This window comes from Papaver somniferum, unplaced genomic scaffold, assembly GCF_003573695.1.
Source record: "Papaver somniferum cultivar HN1 unplaced genomic scaffold, ASM357369v1 unplaced-scaffold_3, whole genome shotgun sequence".
NCBI classification, from domain to species: domain Eukaryota; kingdom Viridiplantae; phylum Streptophyta; class Magnoliopsida; order Ranunculales; family Papaveraceae; genus Papaver; species Papaver somniferum.
The window spans coordinates 1,359,266-1,375,963 of NW_020641039.1; the positions used below are offsets into that span (position 1 = coordinate 1,359,266).

Here is a 16,698-nt window from a genome sequence, read left to right on the forward strand (position 1 = left end):
GAAGAGGCTTGATCATGTTTCCAAATAGAAATCCTTTTTGTTTTAGGAAAAATGAAGTTTAGGGTTATCTTCGTCAAAACCCTAATTCAGATTATTTTTGTGCACCTAGAGAGAAACCAAGGTATGCATGACGTCTCATACACCTATAGAGTTGATCATACATTTTGGGAATGGCTTGACACGTGTTGGTTAGGATTTGAAAATTGAAGAACTTAGGTTTCCTTATTTGAGTCAATTTCCCTTAATTTCCTTAATTAAAAACTTCATCATTACTCGTTTGGCTTGAATTCTTGCTTGATTCCTTCTTGAGATATAATTAGAGATGAAACTTGTTTAATATTTATTTTGGGCGTGGGATACTTGTGAAGTCGTTTCACCTCCTTGTATTACCAAAATATCCATTTTAGACCCGCTTAAAATATTGAACTAGGGGTATTTTTCATCAAAGCCCTAGTGAGCATGCTATTGATAAGAAGCATAAAGCTTGAACTTCATACGGATCTGGTAGACGTGAAGGAGAGCCTCAACACACGACTTGTACTGATTTGAGAAAGCTTGTAGATTGTTTCCTTGGTCAGGTGAGACTCTTCTTTCTATTTGAAGTAGGTTTTCTATTTCGCTTCGAAGAAAACCCGTGAGCCATCCTTTAGTGTTTGAAGTGTTTGAGTTCAGCCCTTGATTTCAGAACTTCTCCATGGAATGAATGTCTTAGAGTGGCAACTGTCTTTTTTTCGCTTAGGTGATTCAATTTTGATGTGAAATTATTAACATAAAGGTTAACCGATTGGCTGTCGGTCTTCATGTGCTTGTTATATATCCTTCCCCTTTGGTCTTCTATTGGGACATAATTGGTAAGATTTAATCTTCATCATTGGTAGGCTCAGAAACCTACAATAATAATACTGCAAGTGCACAATGTCTAACTAGTAGTAAATGGAAACTACATGTCGTTCCCACGAGGAGTGTGAAATACTGCTACTAACTAATATCAATGATAAACTAACCAAATTGAACAATTCTGAAATTTATGGATTGATAACTAAGATTACGAAACTAGACAAGCAAAATAATAAAAGATGTAACTAAGAATGAAAGTATGTTCAGAATCTGGGAATCAGTTGTCTGTAAGTCACTTGTATTCAATCGCAAAGGTCTTGAAAAAGCGGGGGTCTAACAACCACAACCAATATTTCGTTTAAGAAATCTGTATGGACAACCTCCAATATAATTCCTAGAGAATCAACTAAACAATCAGACTCAATTAAGGAAAATATATCCAAGAATTATATATTTGTTTCTCAATGTAATCAACAAACCAAACAAATAGAAATCCGCGAGCCTGATTATTATGAGAAACAACTTGAATGGTACCAAAGATCAATGTTCAAGTGTCAATCAATTTTAATGAACCACCAAAGGTTGGATGCACAACCTGTGATATTTCAATTATATAAACAAATATAAACACAGACACCAGAAGTTTTGTTAACGAGAAAACCGCAAATACAGAAAAACCCAGGGACCTAGTCCAGATTTGAACACCACACCGTATTAAGACGTTACAGACTCTAGCCTACTACAAGTTAACTTCGGACTGAAATGTAGTTTAGCCCTAACCAATCTCACACTGATTAAGGTACAGTCGCGTTCCTTACGTTTCTGAATCCCAGCAGGACTCTACGCACTTGATTCCCTTGGCTGATCTCACCTACAAATAAGAGTTGTTACGACCCAAAGTCAAAGACTTGATAAACAAACCTGTCTCTCACAGAAAAGTGTATTTTAATAGATAAATTTTTCTCCCACAAAAATACCTACGAAGTTTTGTCCCGAATTTTGATAAATAAAGGTAAACATGAACCAATTGATGATCTGGTCTTATATTCCCGAAGAACAACCTAGAAATATCAATCACCTCAGAATAACTTAACTATATGGTAGTAGAACAAGTTACTGTGGAATCACAAAGAATGAGACGAAGAGCTTTGCAATTACTTTTTATATCTTACCTATCAGAGATAAATCTCAAGCAAATCTTAGAGAAGATAGTACTCAATACGATAGAACAAGTAAGATCATAACATGCAACTAAAGAGAAAATAGTTGGGTCTGGCTTCAGAATCCAATGAAGTGTTTAAGTCGTTAACCTATAATGGTTTTAGGAAAAACCTAGGTTAAAGGAGAATCGACTCTAGTCGCAACTAGTATAAAACATGAGGTGTGCAGATTACGTTTCCCAGTTTCTAGAGTTGTCCCTTATATAGTCTTCAAATCATGGTTTGCAATATAAGTTACCTTGGTAACAAAGAATTCAATATTCACCTTTAGGTGAAAATCTAATTAGATTCAAGCTAATATCTTTCAACCGTTAGAACGAACTTAGATTGTTATACACAAATGAAATGTAACTTCATTTAGGTTTGAGTAATCGTACCTAAACGTGTACACTTAGTTGGTTCAACAATAGTTAACCAATGGTTAGCCATATTTGCACTTTCATATCAACCTTATTCATCTTCACCAGAACTAGTTCAAATGACTCAAAGGAACTAGTTAGAGAGTTTTTCAATTGCTTAGATCTCACAGAAGTATACAACACAATCGAAGCAAAATTGGTTTTGATTCACTCGAATCGATTGATGAACGTTATAGCCACGGTTTGCAAAGATTGCATTCCTTATTATATAAATGTTCTAGTTCATGGATAAACCGATTTTAGAAAGTAACCTACCTAAGTATGAGAACAGGTACGCGTACTTAAGTAATGAGTTTGTTTAATTTCAAACTACAACAGAAATATACGGACGTGAAATTTCCGCCAGTATGTGTATGGGTACGCATACTTACCCGGATTTCCTACAACCGCCAGTACGCGTACGAGTACGCATACTTTGGGTTCCCGGTTTTGGACTTTTAAACAAATGTGAGAACACACTATGTTTATATCCAAAGATGGTTAATTACATGTTCTAAACTCTCATTTCAATCATTGAAACTTTCTTAAAGGATGTTATATATTTGTTATTCACAAATTATTTTTCATCAAAGCGATTTTCAAGTTATTGAAATAACCAACATGACTTTCGTTACGAGTAAAGATGAACTTGGCCAAAGCGAATGCTTACCAACGCATATTTCGAGAAATAGACAAGCGAGATAAACTTGGCTCGAAATAGCAGATGTGTATAATCGAATTCTATATAGCAATACAACTTTTGTTTCAAGATAGGAGATAGAATAGATAAACTTTAGAGTGATAGATAAGTTCAAGTCTCCACATACCTTTTTGTCAATGAAGTTCCACCAGTTCCTTGAGTAGTTATTCGTCTTTGCATGATGAATGTCGTGGAGTCTAGAGCTCAACTATACTTATTATCCTAGTCCAAGACTTAGCTATAAGTAGACTATAAATCAAGACTTATAGTTTTGGAAACTAAACTTGACAAACAAACTTGAGATACCAACGCTTGCGAGTTCGACCGAGCAGTGCTCTAACAATTTGTCCCCCATTCCCCCATCAAAAGTTTATCCTAAATATCATATGTAAATTACAAATGAGATGTATTTGTTTCTATGTGAGTAGTAAAGCTTGCAATCACGTGCAACACTTTTTTTTTTGAGTAGTTTTGTTAGCACCTCAACAACTAAAATGGAACTAAAGGGGATAGTGAGTCCCCTTGTCTCAAGCCTTGCTTGTAACTTGTGATCAGATAATGGAGATTATTAATGAAGAACTAGACACAAATCAAGATATAGGTTAAGAAACATCTAAGGTTATTCATAACCTTAATTTAGCATTTAGCAAAGTCCTCGAAAAAAACATTTAATTTATTGTTCTTAGAGAAAGATGCAACTCAACAAAGCAGAAGAAAGAAATTACATAACTTTATATCCCGAAGGAAGTCTTAAATATCGTCGATGTCAGTTTTCGAGCTTTACGCAGATACCTTTACATCGTTGTAATCGTGTTATTTGGTTGGTTTTATCATCATATTCTTAATATGTACTATGAGATCATACATTTTTTCCTTCGATACATAAATCAGGTATGTGACGTGTATTTAAGTGTAATCTAGGTTTTACCCAGTACATATTAATATATACGTATTGATGAACCATGCATATCAACAGGTATTGTTGGATAATACCCTTTTTCATGCGGTACACATCAAAAATATTTTTTGAAATGATAGTAAGTCTTTATGCCTAATTGGTTTGGGTGGTAGAACATGCAGTTGACGCATTAGGGGCGTAGACTGGTTTTTACGGTTTTTTTTTTTTTTTTTTTTGTACTTATCAAAAAACACATATTATCCTAATACCAGTCAAAAACTTAAAACACATACTATCCTAATACCGGTCAAAATCTTGACCCGATTTAATTGATCCCTAATATTTACACCCATTATGGTTTTTCAAATTTATTAAGAGATAATGTAGTAATCTGCTGACAGTTTTACAAGGAATAATAGGATTTTCAAAGTTACAAAAAAAATGGCCTTTACATTTTCCAAGTTTTATTGGTAAGACAACATTGGAGGAGACAAACTCTGTAGCAGTTCATTCCTCTTAATGAATACAGTATCTCCTTTTGCATTAAAAAGAAAAAAAACTTGACCAGGTTTAACTGATCCGATTCGATGAATAGAAATATCCTCCATAAGTAACTTGAATCAAATATGTTTAACCCATATATTATATATATATTATATATATATATATATTTTGATCAGAACCCATATATTATATCATTGATAAGAATTAGGACGAACCACAATAACATGTTATAGATATTGGATTCATCTCGCCTGTGAATAAATATGATAGTTTCTTCTGCTAAAACAACCCCTTTACATTCAACTCCAAAATCAAGTCTGATCATATTCAAATCATAACAAGATTCAGAGATTGAAAGCATAGAAATTGAGAGCATACCCCTAAGCATTACAAGAGAAATAAAAATCGTTTCATAAAACGAAAAGAGAATCATCACATGGATGAAGGAAAATCACCACAAAAGTGAAGAAAAAATCACCAAAAAGATGAAGATTATTACTACACAGGTAACTGACTAAAGAAAACAAAACCTTGATCCGACCGTTGGACCTGAAAAATTCAGATCAAGGTTATTCAGATCAAATTGGCCAGATCAAGGTTAAAGAATAGAAATGTCTATTGTAATAAGGCTGCTGACAGTTTAGCCAGGCATAGAAGGATTTTCAAAGTTACTAAAACTTTGTCCTTTAGATTCTCCTAGTGTTATTGCTAAGACAACATTTGGCCCGGTTTAGCTGATCTGAATCGATGAATTGGGCTATAACACCAAAAGGTCCAAAACAAAAGGGACGAGCTATCGCCCCTTGCTAGGCCTGTCCCTGAAATAGAGAGTTTAAAACCTAAACCTAATTCAATACAATCAAACCATTTTCTTTTATTACAGAAAACGAATCAAATCATCGAAAATCTCTGCCTCTTTTCGCTTCTACAATAATGGGAGGAGGTAAAGCTTATAAGAACAAGAGGAAATCGTTGTATCCTAGGAGGATTTATGCTCGGCCGAGGCGGAGAGTCGCTAATCCTATTACACCGGCGATGACTGCTGCGCGCAGAAGGCGTGAAAAGGATTTATCTGTTGCCGAGAAGCATGTCAATCATGGGTACCGATTGATATACACAAGTCATACGTAAGTAATCTAATTTCAATTTCAAATATTAAATGTTTTAGGTTAGCCGTTTTATTATATACCGGACTCGGTTAAACCCTAGAAATTCAGGTTGTTGCTGGATCCAAATTTCTCCTCATTTTCAGATGAATCTCTTTCAGAAGGAGAGGTTTTATGTTTCAATCTGATGACTTATATTTTTTGAGTAGTGGGTTTTTGCTTTCAATTGCATTTGCTAAAAGGAAGGATTAATGGAAAATTGGGGATAAGTCTTTGGATGTAGTACCATTTCTTGGGTTAATGCGTCTATTCTTGATGTGCTTGCATACAGTGCCTAGCATATTCATCTAAATTCTTGCTATTATTAGACAATGCATATGAGAAATTATAGGAATCATTAGTTTCTCTTCTCTAGTCTCAACATGCTTGATTAGGTCTGGTTTTAGATCTTCTTCACTCACTCCATCAATACACCAGGTCTGGTGATTTCTTTATGAGCTTGATTGGGAAATTGAGTATTGTTATGTTTCCCAATGCCTTTTTAAGGAAGAATTACTTTGATCTTTTGCAGCAATAGGTTCAAAATCATAGCCGATGATGTCAGACGTCAGTTGGAGAAAAGATGGAGAGGTCTTCTTGTCTTCAGGTGGATATTGAAGGTATATCTTATAGCTAGCTTTCTCTTGAAATAAAATTAGAAAAAAAAATTAATCTCCGGATCTCACCTTGTATTTATTATTTATTTCTAATAGCCTGGGAGTAACATTGCATTTCAAGTCGAAGAGAGACCTTCGCTCAGTACCGCTTATAGGTTGTATAGATCACACCAGGTAACATCTCCTTTCCTTTTCTGTCTTTGAATCTCTCAAATCTGGAAAAAAAAAAGAGATCTGTCTAGTCATACTTTAGTTCCTTCATTTTTTCAGCAGGGGGACTGGGAGCTCAGTCAAATGACTACATCTAGGCACAGTAGAAGGATCTACAATGATGACCTCTCAGATGAAGTTGGCCTTCACGGAGGTATTGTTGGTACCTGAACCAGATGAAGTTTGGTCTCGTTTCTTGAAACATCATTCTTCTTCTTTTTTTTTGATCTTGCATCAGTATACTACTTACAGTGGAACTAGCATCTTTCGTTTCAATTCTAGCCTGTATTACCTTTGTCCAACTGTTGATTGTAATACCCTGCCTAGATTTCAAGGGTATTTTTCTCTTTTATCAAAACGGTATTGTCACTTCGTATAAAGGCTATTTTGATAATTCTGTTCTTCTTTGCATTGGCTTACCTACTTAGTATCTGTGGGAATATTCCTTAATTTCGTTGAATTTGTTAGCTGATTGATTGATTAGAGTTTGTGTTGTTCATCGATAGTAAATTCAGCCACCTTGGTCCACATTTGTTGGCTAGGTATTAGATTTTGTTTCTCTTTAATGTATTTAAGGAATTACCTAATTACTGTTAGGAAAGAAAGGCTAATTCTTTAGCTTGGTACCTGATTGAAAACTAGGACTGACTAGTTTTGGTAACGATAGTTAACATTAGTTAGACCTAGGTAGGAAACAGTTAGCTTCTCAATGTCAATCTTTTGCTACGCATGGTGCTGGAGGTTGAGTATTCGTGCTCGTCAATTGAAGATAGTATTGTTTTTATTGGAGCTTCAGTCTTTGCATCGGTGTTTGCTTTTTATATTGTTTTTGGATGCCATAGAGGTAGGCGACACCAACTCAAGAAACTAGAATGATGTGTTTGATATGTTGTTTCATTTGCTGTTCTAACATTGAATGGACCCTTCCCCACACCCCACTACACAAGATAGGATCTTTTCTTAGTAATGAAGATGCCTCTTATTCTCGAGAGAATGAATATCATTATGTAAGGTAAGTAGCAAGGTATATCTGCTTTACATTTTCAAGAGGATAAATGGTTACGGCAATAACAAGATTGATTTCTACCAGTCTTGAATATCAAACCAGGCGTCGTTAGATATCACTGCATCAGGACTAGTTGCATAATTGTTTTCAAGAGGTAGACATAGATGCAAAGAGCCGTTTGCTCTTGACTAGAGCAGGTCTAGCTGATTCAGAGGTTATTTCATTCTTACATGTAGATCTTATCATACTGTAGCAAGATTCCTAGGGTTTTTAAAGCTCTTCAATGGCCTTCTTGTTGAGAAGACCAAGCCAAGGATGTCAGAACGCATGATCATGATCTTCCTGCATACCCTAAAACATTGTGTCTGGATCAGAAGATGTGTAATTTGGACAAGTGCCAATAGATATACATCAAGTTGGCTGTCAAAATCATGGACTTGTGTCCGTATGACCTAATATTTTTTGGGAAAATTAGAAGCAGGCCCAAAAAGAATAATATTCTCATTGTCAGGCCCACAATTAATTTTAGGTACCGTGACACCCATAATTATATGAAATTATTAAAGATTATGCATCAGGGGTATAATTGACAATGCAACTTGGATATAACATATCTAAAAATCCACGCCTTGGAATTTTACAAATTTTATATCTTTGGAAATCTTTTTAAGAGACAAACAACAATATCAAATTTTTGTTTTTCACGAAAAAATCGGAGATGATCATCATTTTAGGCAAAATTTCAAAAACTAACTACAAAACCATTATGCAACCACCAAAAAAGATGCATAACACATTCTGCGGACGCATAATGAATCATGCAATCATTTTCTCGACTACATAACAAATTATGCATCTGCATAACAAAGTTATGCATCTATAACAAGTTGTGTAACCATTGTTTTGGTTGATTTTGGTGCATACATAAAAAATTGATGCATAATGCAGTATGCATCCATATTTACGGATGCATATCAGGTTATGCATCTATTTTCTCGATGCATAAAAGATTGTGCAACAATTTTATCGATGCATAATGCAGTCATAATTTCGGATGCATAACAGGTTATGCATCCATTTTCACGACTGCATAACATGTTATGTAGATATTATTGTAGGTGCATGACAAGTTATGCAACCTTACTTTTTGTTGGTTTCAATACTAAGAAAAAAGTAGCTGCATAATGTGTTATGCAACCGTTTTTTGGACTGCATAACAAGTTATGCAACAACTTCTATAGATGCATAACAGGTTATGCAACCATTTTCATATCTGCCCAATAGATTACTCAACTACTTCAACATTTTTTGGTGCAACTCAAACATTCGCGTGCTTTTGGAGAGAGATTAAGCTCACCTACTTTTCAGTGTTGTCTGACCAAGAAAAGGTCAGTGTTGTCTAACCAAGAAAAGGTTAAATAACATTTAAGATAATTGAGGAGATTGGGGTTAGCTCTCATCAGACTAACCCATACCGCCACCATAACTCAACCACTGATTACACCATTCGGCTGCAATTGAACGAAGAAGTTCATTCCTTCACTGCGTCCTTTCTGGACTCATAACTATCTCCCACAACTTGACTTCTAGGTCAATCTGAGCCATTCGCTAGCTGTTTTTACTGGCTCAAATTCCTTGTTACATGGTCTAGAAAATATGGAAGAAAAACCCATCATTCTTCCTGACTTTCCGATAAGAACTGAACTCCAAATATCTTGCTAACTCTAGTTCAAGAATTTTGTCAAGCACTATACGTGAGTATTGCAATCTGATGAGGGCTATGCACCGGTTGTATATTGGAGATTGCACAACTCCTTCCCTGCTCAGAATTCGAATTCACACACAACCCACATTCACAATCCATTCAAAACTCTTTAACAATTACTAATCTTCACCCTGAATCACCTCTGTTCTTCATGATTTAGCCATACAACAATGGAAGTTTACTGAACTTCTTCACTGCATTGCATTTCTTAGTTGGAATATCCTTGCCAATGAAAAATTCAGCTAGAACCCAATGTTCATGATGCCTCTATCCTCCGGTACCTGTCTAAAATCAACACAATCCAGTGCCATTTGAATTCATTTTAGTCACAGTTCAATCAACACCAACAGTCACTGCATCTGTAGCTTCTTGTACCACCAAACTCCATAATTTCTCAGGTCAACAACAGCAGTTATCTCCTCCCTGCAACCACAACATCCATTAACTCATGGTAACAACTTGTTGTTCTTCTATGCATCAGATCCCCTTCTCATATTAACAGCTGCAGAAATTTTTCCATTTCAGATCCACCACAAGCCCTATTTCGAGAACCCTTAAACTGTTTCTTGACCTCAAATCTTGTTGAAAGCAAAGGCGTTCCCTGTAATCTCGTATTTGTATTCTTTTTGAAGAATTTTGAAGATGGGAAGATAATTGAACTGATGGGTTTTGATTGAAATAGTGTTGTTTTTGTGTGTGGATTGAACAATTGATGATGAAGTTGCAGTAGCAGCAGCAGTAGCTATGATTATGGAAGCAAAGAAATGGAAAAGGTTTTAACAATAAATCTGAAAACTTCACAGCCGCAGTATGTAACTTTTAAGAACCCATAACTCGATTCAATTTCATCATCAACAGGTGCTCGATTCTTCTTCACCGATTTACTGGAAATCCAAGATTAAGATGGTGATGAAGCTGTTGAGATCAAGAGAAGAACATAGAAGTTGAGATTTGAGATGAATATGGTGATTTTAGGTTAGTTTGGAAAGAAGAAAAACGAAAACATAATTTCTCAAACTTATGGGCCTGTGCATAATTTTATCACCGAGAATGGGTGCGCGCTTGAGAATTTGTGAGCGTGGGTTTCACAGTGGGAAGAATCTGTAAAATGGGTTTGTCTGTAGTTTTCACATATTTTTTCTAGGTGTGTCAATCTTTCCCGGAAGCCCATGGCCCAGTACCAACTGCCCCGTCCCATGGAAGCCCATAGTTGCTCATGACCCTTTAAAGGCTAGCCCGGCCCATCCCAGTTAAATAACAAGACGTGCACAGGCAATGAGTTAAAAAGTCTTTCCCGGCCCTGTACCCGTCCAGTTATCCCGTCAACGTTACCCGGTTTGTTTGCCCATTTAATCTACCTATTTACCCGACCTAATTGCCCCTTTCCTCTTTCAGTTTATGGTATAATATACTCGATATATAAGTCTCCCCCGAATATCTTTTTTGCATATAATTCATTTCCCTAATTATGGTGAAAAAATATAGCTTCCTCTTAAAAGATGATCCAATCTTGGAATAATTGTGGGCCATCTTGTTTTAAATGGACAACCACACAAGTAGAAGAAGACAGACGTCTGCACATCAATTTTTTGAATCACTATGAGACATTTTCCTTTTAAATTTTATTGCTTTAGTTTTGATTTAGACATTTTGGATTTTGAACATCATTTTATCGGCTCTGTCAGGAAGTATTTATTTATATAGGTATCAAATAGTAAGTAAAATTTAGTGCATTTTTTTTCTAGTTTTAAAATATTACTGTTTCTTCAAGGACCGACCGGCCCTGCCCGCCCTAGCCCAAATTATTTAACAGGCTCGGGCAGGTCATGGATAGTTTATTTTGTAGTATAGACCTACCCGCTCGACCTTTTTAATTTGATGGGTAAGAGAAGTTCGTGCCGGCCCTGTCCCGCCCCATTTAATAATTAGGCCGGGCAGCCCGGCCCGGCCCAATTTACACCCCTAATTATTTTTTTTAAGAGGTAGAGATGCAAATAGCCGTTTGCTCTCGACTTGCAGATTTAGCTTCTGGGATGAAACTCGCTCCCTAAAAGAGGAACAAAGTAAGGTGGCGACCCGTCAGACGAGCGTTTGCCTTGTGATAATTCTGGCTGTGGAATAATATAAAAATTCTTAATATAGAAATTATCTCTGCCTGTGGAAATAAAGAAATGGGAATTAATGCTTTGGATTCCAGATCAGTGATCACCAGACCATGCCTAGAAGGATAAATGGGTATGCTATCCGTCTATCCGTGCTTCCTTTTGGAAGGGACTGGTTGAAAGATTTTGCTTCAGCCACATTACTACTTGGCTAACTTGAGAAGCTAAAAGTCTGCTGTTTTTGAGCAAGCAATTCAGCATGGCCACTAGTATAGAAATTCGGGATCTTCTCCTTCACTAGATTTGAAATACAAAACCATCAAATTAGAAACTCAAAGTGCACCTAATGTCAGCGCCCCCCTGTGAGTGGTTTATACTTAGAATCTCGTTTCAGGACCCATGTTTATGAATTATACATGTTGGTACTTTCTAAGAATGGAATTTAAGTTGGTTTATTCAAAACAAATAATGGAATACCCATTGTACGTGAAATCAGTGAAGTAAACAATTGACAGTCACAGAACAACTTGAATTAGTTCATACCAATATCTGTGATTTAAAGATGGTACAAAGCAGGGGTGGGAAAAGAAATGCCAAACCTTCATCGATGACGTTACATGATATTTTCATGTATACGTAGAGGTAAAGATGAAGACATTGAAATGTTTGAACATTATTCTCTCCGACAAAATAGGATTGGTGAACGAAATAATAGAACTCCTAATTCCTTGCTGTTGAGTTCTGGAGCACCACAAAATTTGTGGGGAGAAGTTGTTGAATGTCACAAACAAATTATGCCGTGAAAGGAAGGAAGAGGCTCCATACGGAAAGGAGGGTAACCTTCCTATTAGTGGGGAGAAGGTTAAAATAACGATTAATTGCATTTTCTTACCAGAGAATAGTTGTGCTTACAGACTTTTAGTGCAAAATCTGAAATTTCTGATATATATGTGAACACAATTTTTGAATCAAGAAGTTCTACATTGTTTTTTTTTGAAATGTATTCCAATGTAAGAAAATTCAAAATTTGTGGTTCTACCAAGAACCTCGAAGTAGCAAGGGCACAAGAGTTTGCAAGTCTTTTGGTTCTGATTTTCCAACATATATGATAGAAAAGGAGCCCGAAATTTTTAAAGAAGCTATGTCTACCCCGCGGAGCTCCTTTTCGGAGAAAAGAAGTGGCTAACAGCGAAATTGATTTTATTTTACAGAATCATACATGGGAAATGGTAGTAGATCTTCCGCCTGGTTGTAAACCACTTGGTTACAAATAGAATGGGATTACCAAAGGAAAATGAAACCAGACGGAACTAAGATATGAAGAGAAGTTATCTTCCTTGCCTTCCACTGGCTAGGAGATCCATATTTATATTGATATAACCATTTACAGAGATTACAAGAATAGGAATAATAATGGAAATAATATAAGTGATTTCCTGATTATAGGCTAAATATCACCATGAGACTTGCGTGGAATCTTCATATAACGGCTTGCTACTCCCACAGATAAAGTCAAATCTGGTCTTGTGTGTAATAAGTATCTTAGGCATCCAACATTTCTTCTATAACTCCTTGTATCAATCTCTGCTTCTTCTTGTGCCTTTGAAACTTTAGGTCCAAACTCCATTGGTATCTTAGTTGGATTACAAGTTTCAAGTCGTGCTTCTTTCAGAATTCTCCTTGCATAAGCTTCTTGTTTAATCTGAATCCTATCTACTATTTGATGGACTTCAATGCCAAGGTAATAAGTGAATTTTCCGAGGTCTGACATCTCAAACTTTGATGACATTTCTCTCTTGAACTCATTGATCACCTTAAGGGAGTTGCCAGTCAAAAATAGATCATCTACATAGACTGCAATCACAAGAAGCGTTCCCTTTTCTTCTCTTCTGTATACAAAGGTTTCTTTAGAACACTTTATGAATCTCATTTCCTTTAAGATTTGATCTAACTTTGTATTCCAGGCTCGAGGGGCTTGTCTTAAACCATAGAGAGATTTTGTCAACTTGCAAACTATATGTTCTTGTCCCTTTACTTCGAAACCTTCTGGTTGTTCAACATACACATCTTCACTTTCTCCATGCAAGAATGTCGTCTTTACGTCTAAATGATGTATTTCCCAAGAGTTTGATGCAGCTTGTGCTATTAAGAGATGAATTGTCTTTAGTCTAGCAACTGGTGCGAAACCTTCATCAAAGTCTATGCCTGATTCTTGAACGTATCCCTTAGATACAAGTCTTGCCTTATATTTGTTAATAGTTCCATCAGCATTTCTTTTAACCTTGACGATCCACTTAAGACCAATCACTTTTACCCCACCTGGCTTATCAACTAGAAACCAAGTCTTGTTTCTGTTGATTGAAATAATTTCTTCTCTACATGCTTGTGTCCATTTAGTCGAGACCTTTGCTTCCTAAAAATTCCTTGGTTCATCATTAACATAAAGTAGCATAATCTCACATTTTTCTGTAGCTTGAAGAATATAATCCTCCAGATATTGTGGCTTTTGTATCTGTCTTGTTGATTTTCGCAGTGGTGGGATAGCTTGAGCTTCTTGGTTTTCTTCTTCTTCTTCTACATTATTCTCAATGTTTTCAATATTCTCTTCTTCTTCTTGATTAACATCATTGTTTCCATTGGTATTGATGATTATGGGTCCTTCGCCTTCATCAATTACTTGACCCCATCTCATGTGAAACATTCCTGGATCCCTACTTGGTACATCATTAGTTTCTTTCCAGTTCCAGTTTGCTTTTTCATCGAATACCACATATCGACTCACTATTACTCTTTTCGTTGTTGGATTGAATAATCTGTAAGCTTTGGATCCAGGCTCAATTCCTAAATACACAAGAGTCTGAGATCGATCATCCAGTTTCTTAAGAGTTGCAGAATCAACTTTTGTGTATGCTTTGCAACCACATAAATCAGCATGAAGAATCTCTAATGGCTTTGAGGCTGAATGTTGTTGCTTTTGGAAAACCTTGACGCGTTTGTTTCCCAACTAAACATGATTCACAGATCCTTGATTCATCGTTTATCTGTGGTAGCCCTCGAACCATCTTGTTCTGAGACATAGTTTTTAAGGTTATGAAACTTATGTGTCCCAACCTTGCGTGCCACTTCCATGTCTGATCATCCAGTCTCATATTCAGACACAATGGCCTTCCAATCATGAGACTTATCTTCTAGAGTCTATTCTGTGAGCGTGATACTCTAACTAAAAGTCTTCCACTTGGGTCATGAACTGTTAGATAATTTTGTCGCATTCTAACATCACATCCAACTTCTGTAGCTTGTCCTAAACTTAGAATGTTGCTTTGTAAGTTTGGAATGAAGTAGATGTTTATGACAAGCTTCTGTTCTCCGGTCTTGCTCTGAAATAGAATTGATCCTTTCCCTTCAATTTCTACAGAAGATCCATCCCCAAACTTCACTTGTCCTTTGATTTTCTCATTGAGTTCAGAAAAATAGTGTCTCTTACCAGGCATGTGATTGCTGGCTCCATTATCTAAATACCAGATTCCTTCTTCTCCATCCTTTGATTCGTAGTTCTTTGGTATTAGTTTAGCTTCGTTTTAGAATACAACTTCGTGCATGAAAAGAGCTATATCTTCTTCCCTTGTTTCATTGTTGTTTTCTTCTTCCATCTTTTGTATTCTTTCAGGGCATACAGAGGAGAAGTTTCCTGGTTTATCACATCTGTAACAAATAATGTTTGATATATCCTTCTTTTCTTTCCCCTGGTTTTGATCATTCTGACTTGTTGTTCTATCTTGTGAGTTAAACCTTCCTCCCCTTCCTGGGCCTTTGTTTACTCTACCACCTCTTCCACGACCTCTTCCTCTTGTCGCAGAGTTTTGTTGGTAAGAGTTTGTGTACAACAGTTTTCCTTGAGTTTCTCCATTGTTTTCTTCATCAAGGATTCTGTCTTCATATGCTTTCAATCTTCTAATTATATCTTCATAGCTAGTCTTCTTTAGATTTAAGACTTGTTCGAGAGAAGCTATGATATGAATATACTTGGATCTTGGTAAACTATTGAGACTTCTTTACCAGTTTATTTTCATCAATGGATTGTCCAAGTGACGCAGCTTTTGAGGCTATCTCTGATAGCTTTCCTGCAAAGCTATCAATAGTATCAGTGTCTTTCATCTTCATTCTTTCAAATTCAGACATTAAGGTTTGCAGACGGGCATCTTTAACTCGATCAGCTCCGAGATTATGTGCCTTTATTGCATCCCATATTTTCTTTGAAGTTTCCTGTTCACCAACTTGTAGAGCAAGACATTCTGGTATTGCTTGAAAGAGTAATCCAATGGAAACATTGTTTTTGTCTGGGTCCAATGTACCAGGATCAATTGTTTCCCAAACTTTATAGATTTTCATCAGTACCTTCATTCTCATGGCCCATATTGTGTAGTTTGTGGCGTTGAGGATTGGAACTTGTATTGATGGTGGCGTGAACTGTTTTGCACCCACAATGGTGGTTTCGTTTTCCATGGCTCGGAAACAAGCTCTGATACCAATTAATGGCAACTGCAAGATGAAACTTAGCTTATATAAAGAAAACTCTCTTTATTGATGTTTAGAAAATCTCTCAAAACTAAACACAAGCTCTAATCTTGCCCATATGATCAACCACAACTTTGGTGATTATATATATATATAGAACTATGAATTCCTTTTCCTAGTCCTATTACCTTATTACATGTCTTTCCTTTTCTTAGAACTAGATGACTTCTAATTCCCTTAGGATTACATCAATTTCCTAATCTTGTCCTAACCAGCTTGTTAGTGACTTCTATGATGAAGTTAATCCAACAAACTTCATAAAAACTAAAAACAATTTTTATACAGTAATGCTAGATCCCATATCATATTATGTAGAACAACCTATTACATCAGACATGATTATGTTTTTTCAACATTCTTTATAAGATATTCATTTGTTTGTGCTCCAATTTTCCCATAACCGAACAAAAACTTGAACATCTCGATCAGCTCAAGGATGATGATTCAACTTCTCGGTCACCTCATGTGAGCTCTGCGGATTCTTGAAGGATGTGATCAGAAAAGAAGGCCAAGAAGAAAAACTTCATTTATACCGAGCAAAAAAGAAAAAAACTTCATTTGAAAAGCAAGAAGAAAAAAAAAATTCAATTGAGAGGAAAAATCACAGTGCCAGTCCACAAAGAGGATGGATGATCTCATATAGAATCTGCATTCTATTCATAGCCTTGACTTAGAGAATCTCAATAGAAAGAGTTTGGATAGTTAGCTGACAACCAGATCT

At 36.1% G+C, this 16,698-nt stretch overlaps 1 protein-coding gene across 2 annotated transcripts; it reads left to right on the forward strand.

Annotated features, from left to right (window-relative positions):
• The first annotated feature begins 5,415 nt into the window (after positions 1–5,415).
• Positions 5,416–6,948, forward strand: LOC113341629. 2 transcript variants are annotated; one of them, XM_026586440.1, is made up of 4 exons: positions 5,416–5,684; positions 6,235–6,322; positions 6,416–6,493; positions 6,593–6,948. In XM_026586440.1, exons 1-4 carry the CDS (start codon positions 5,491–5,493, stop codon positions 6,698–6,700), a joined length of 468 nt encoding a protein of 155 aa, XP_026442225.1. In that variant the 5' UTR covers positions 5,416–5,490; the 3' UTR covers positions 6,701–6,948. The 2 variants fall into 2 exon arrangements, with proteins under 2 accessions (XP_026442225.1, XP_026442224.1); XM_026586439.1 differs by having other exon boundaries at positions 5,418–5,684; positions 6,590–6,936.
• Positions 6,949–16,698: the final 9,750 nt, after the last annotated feature.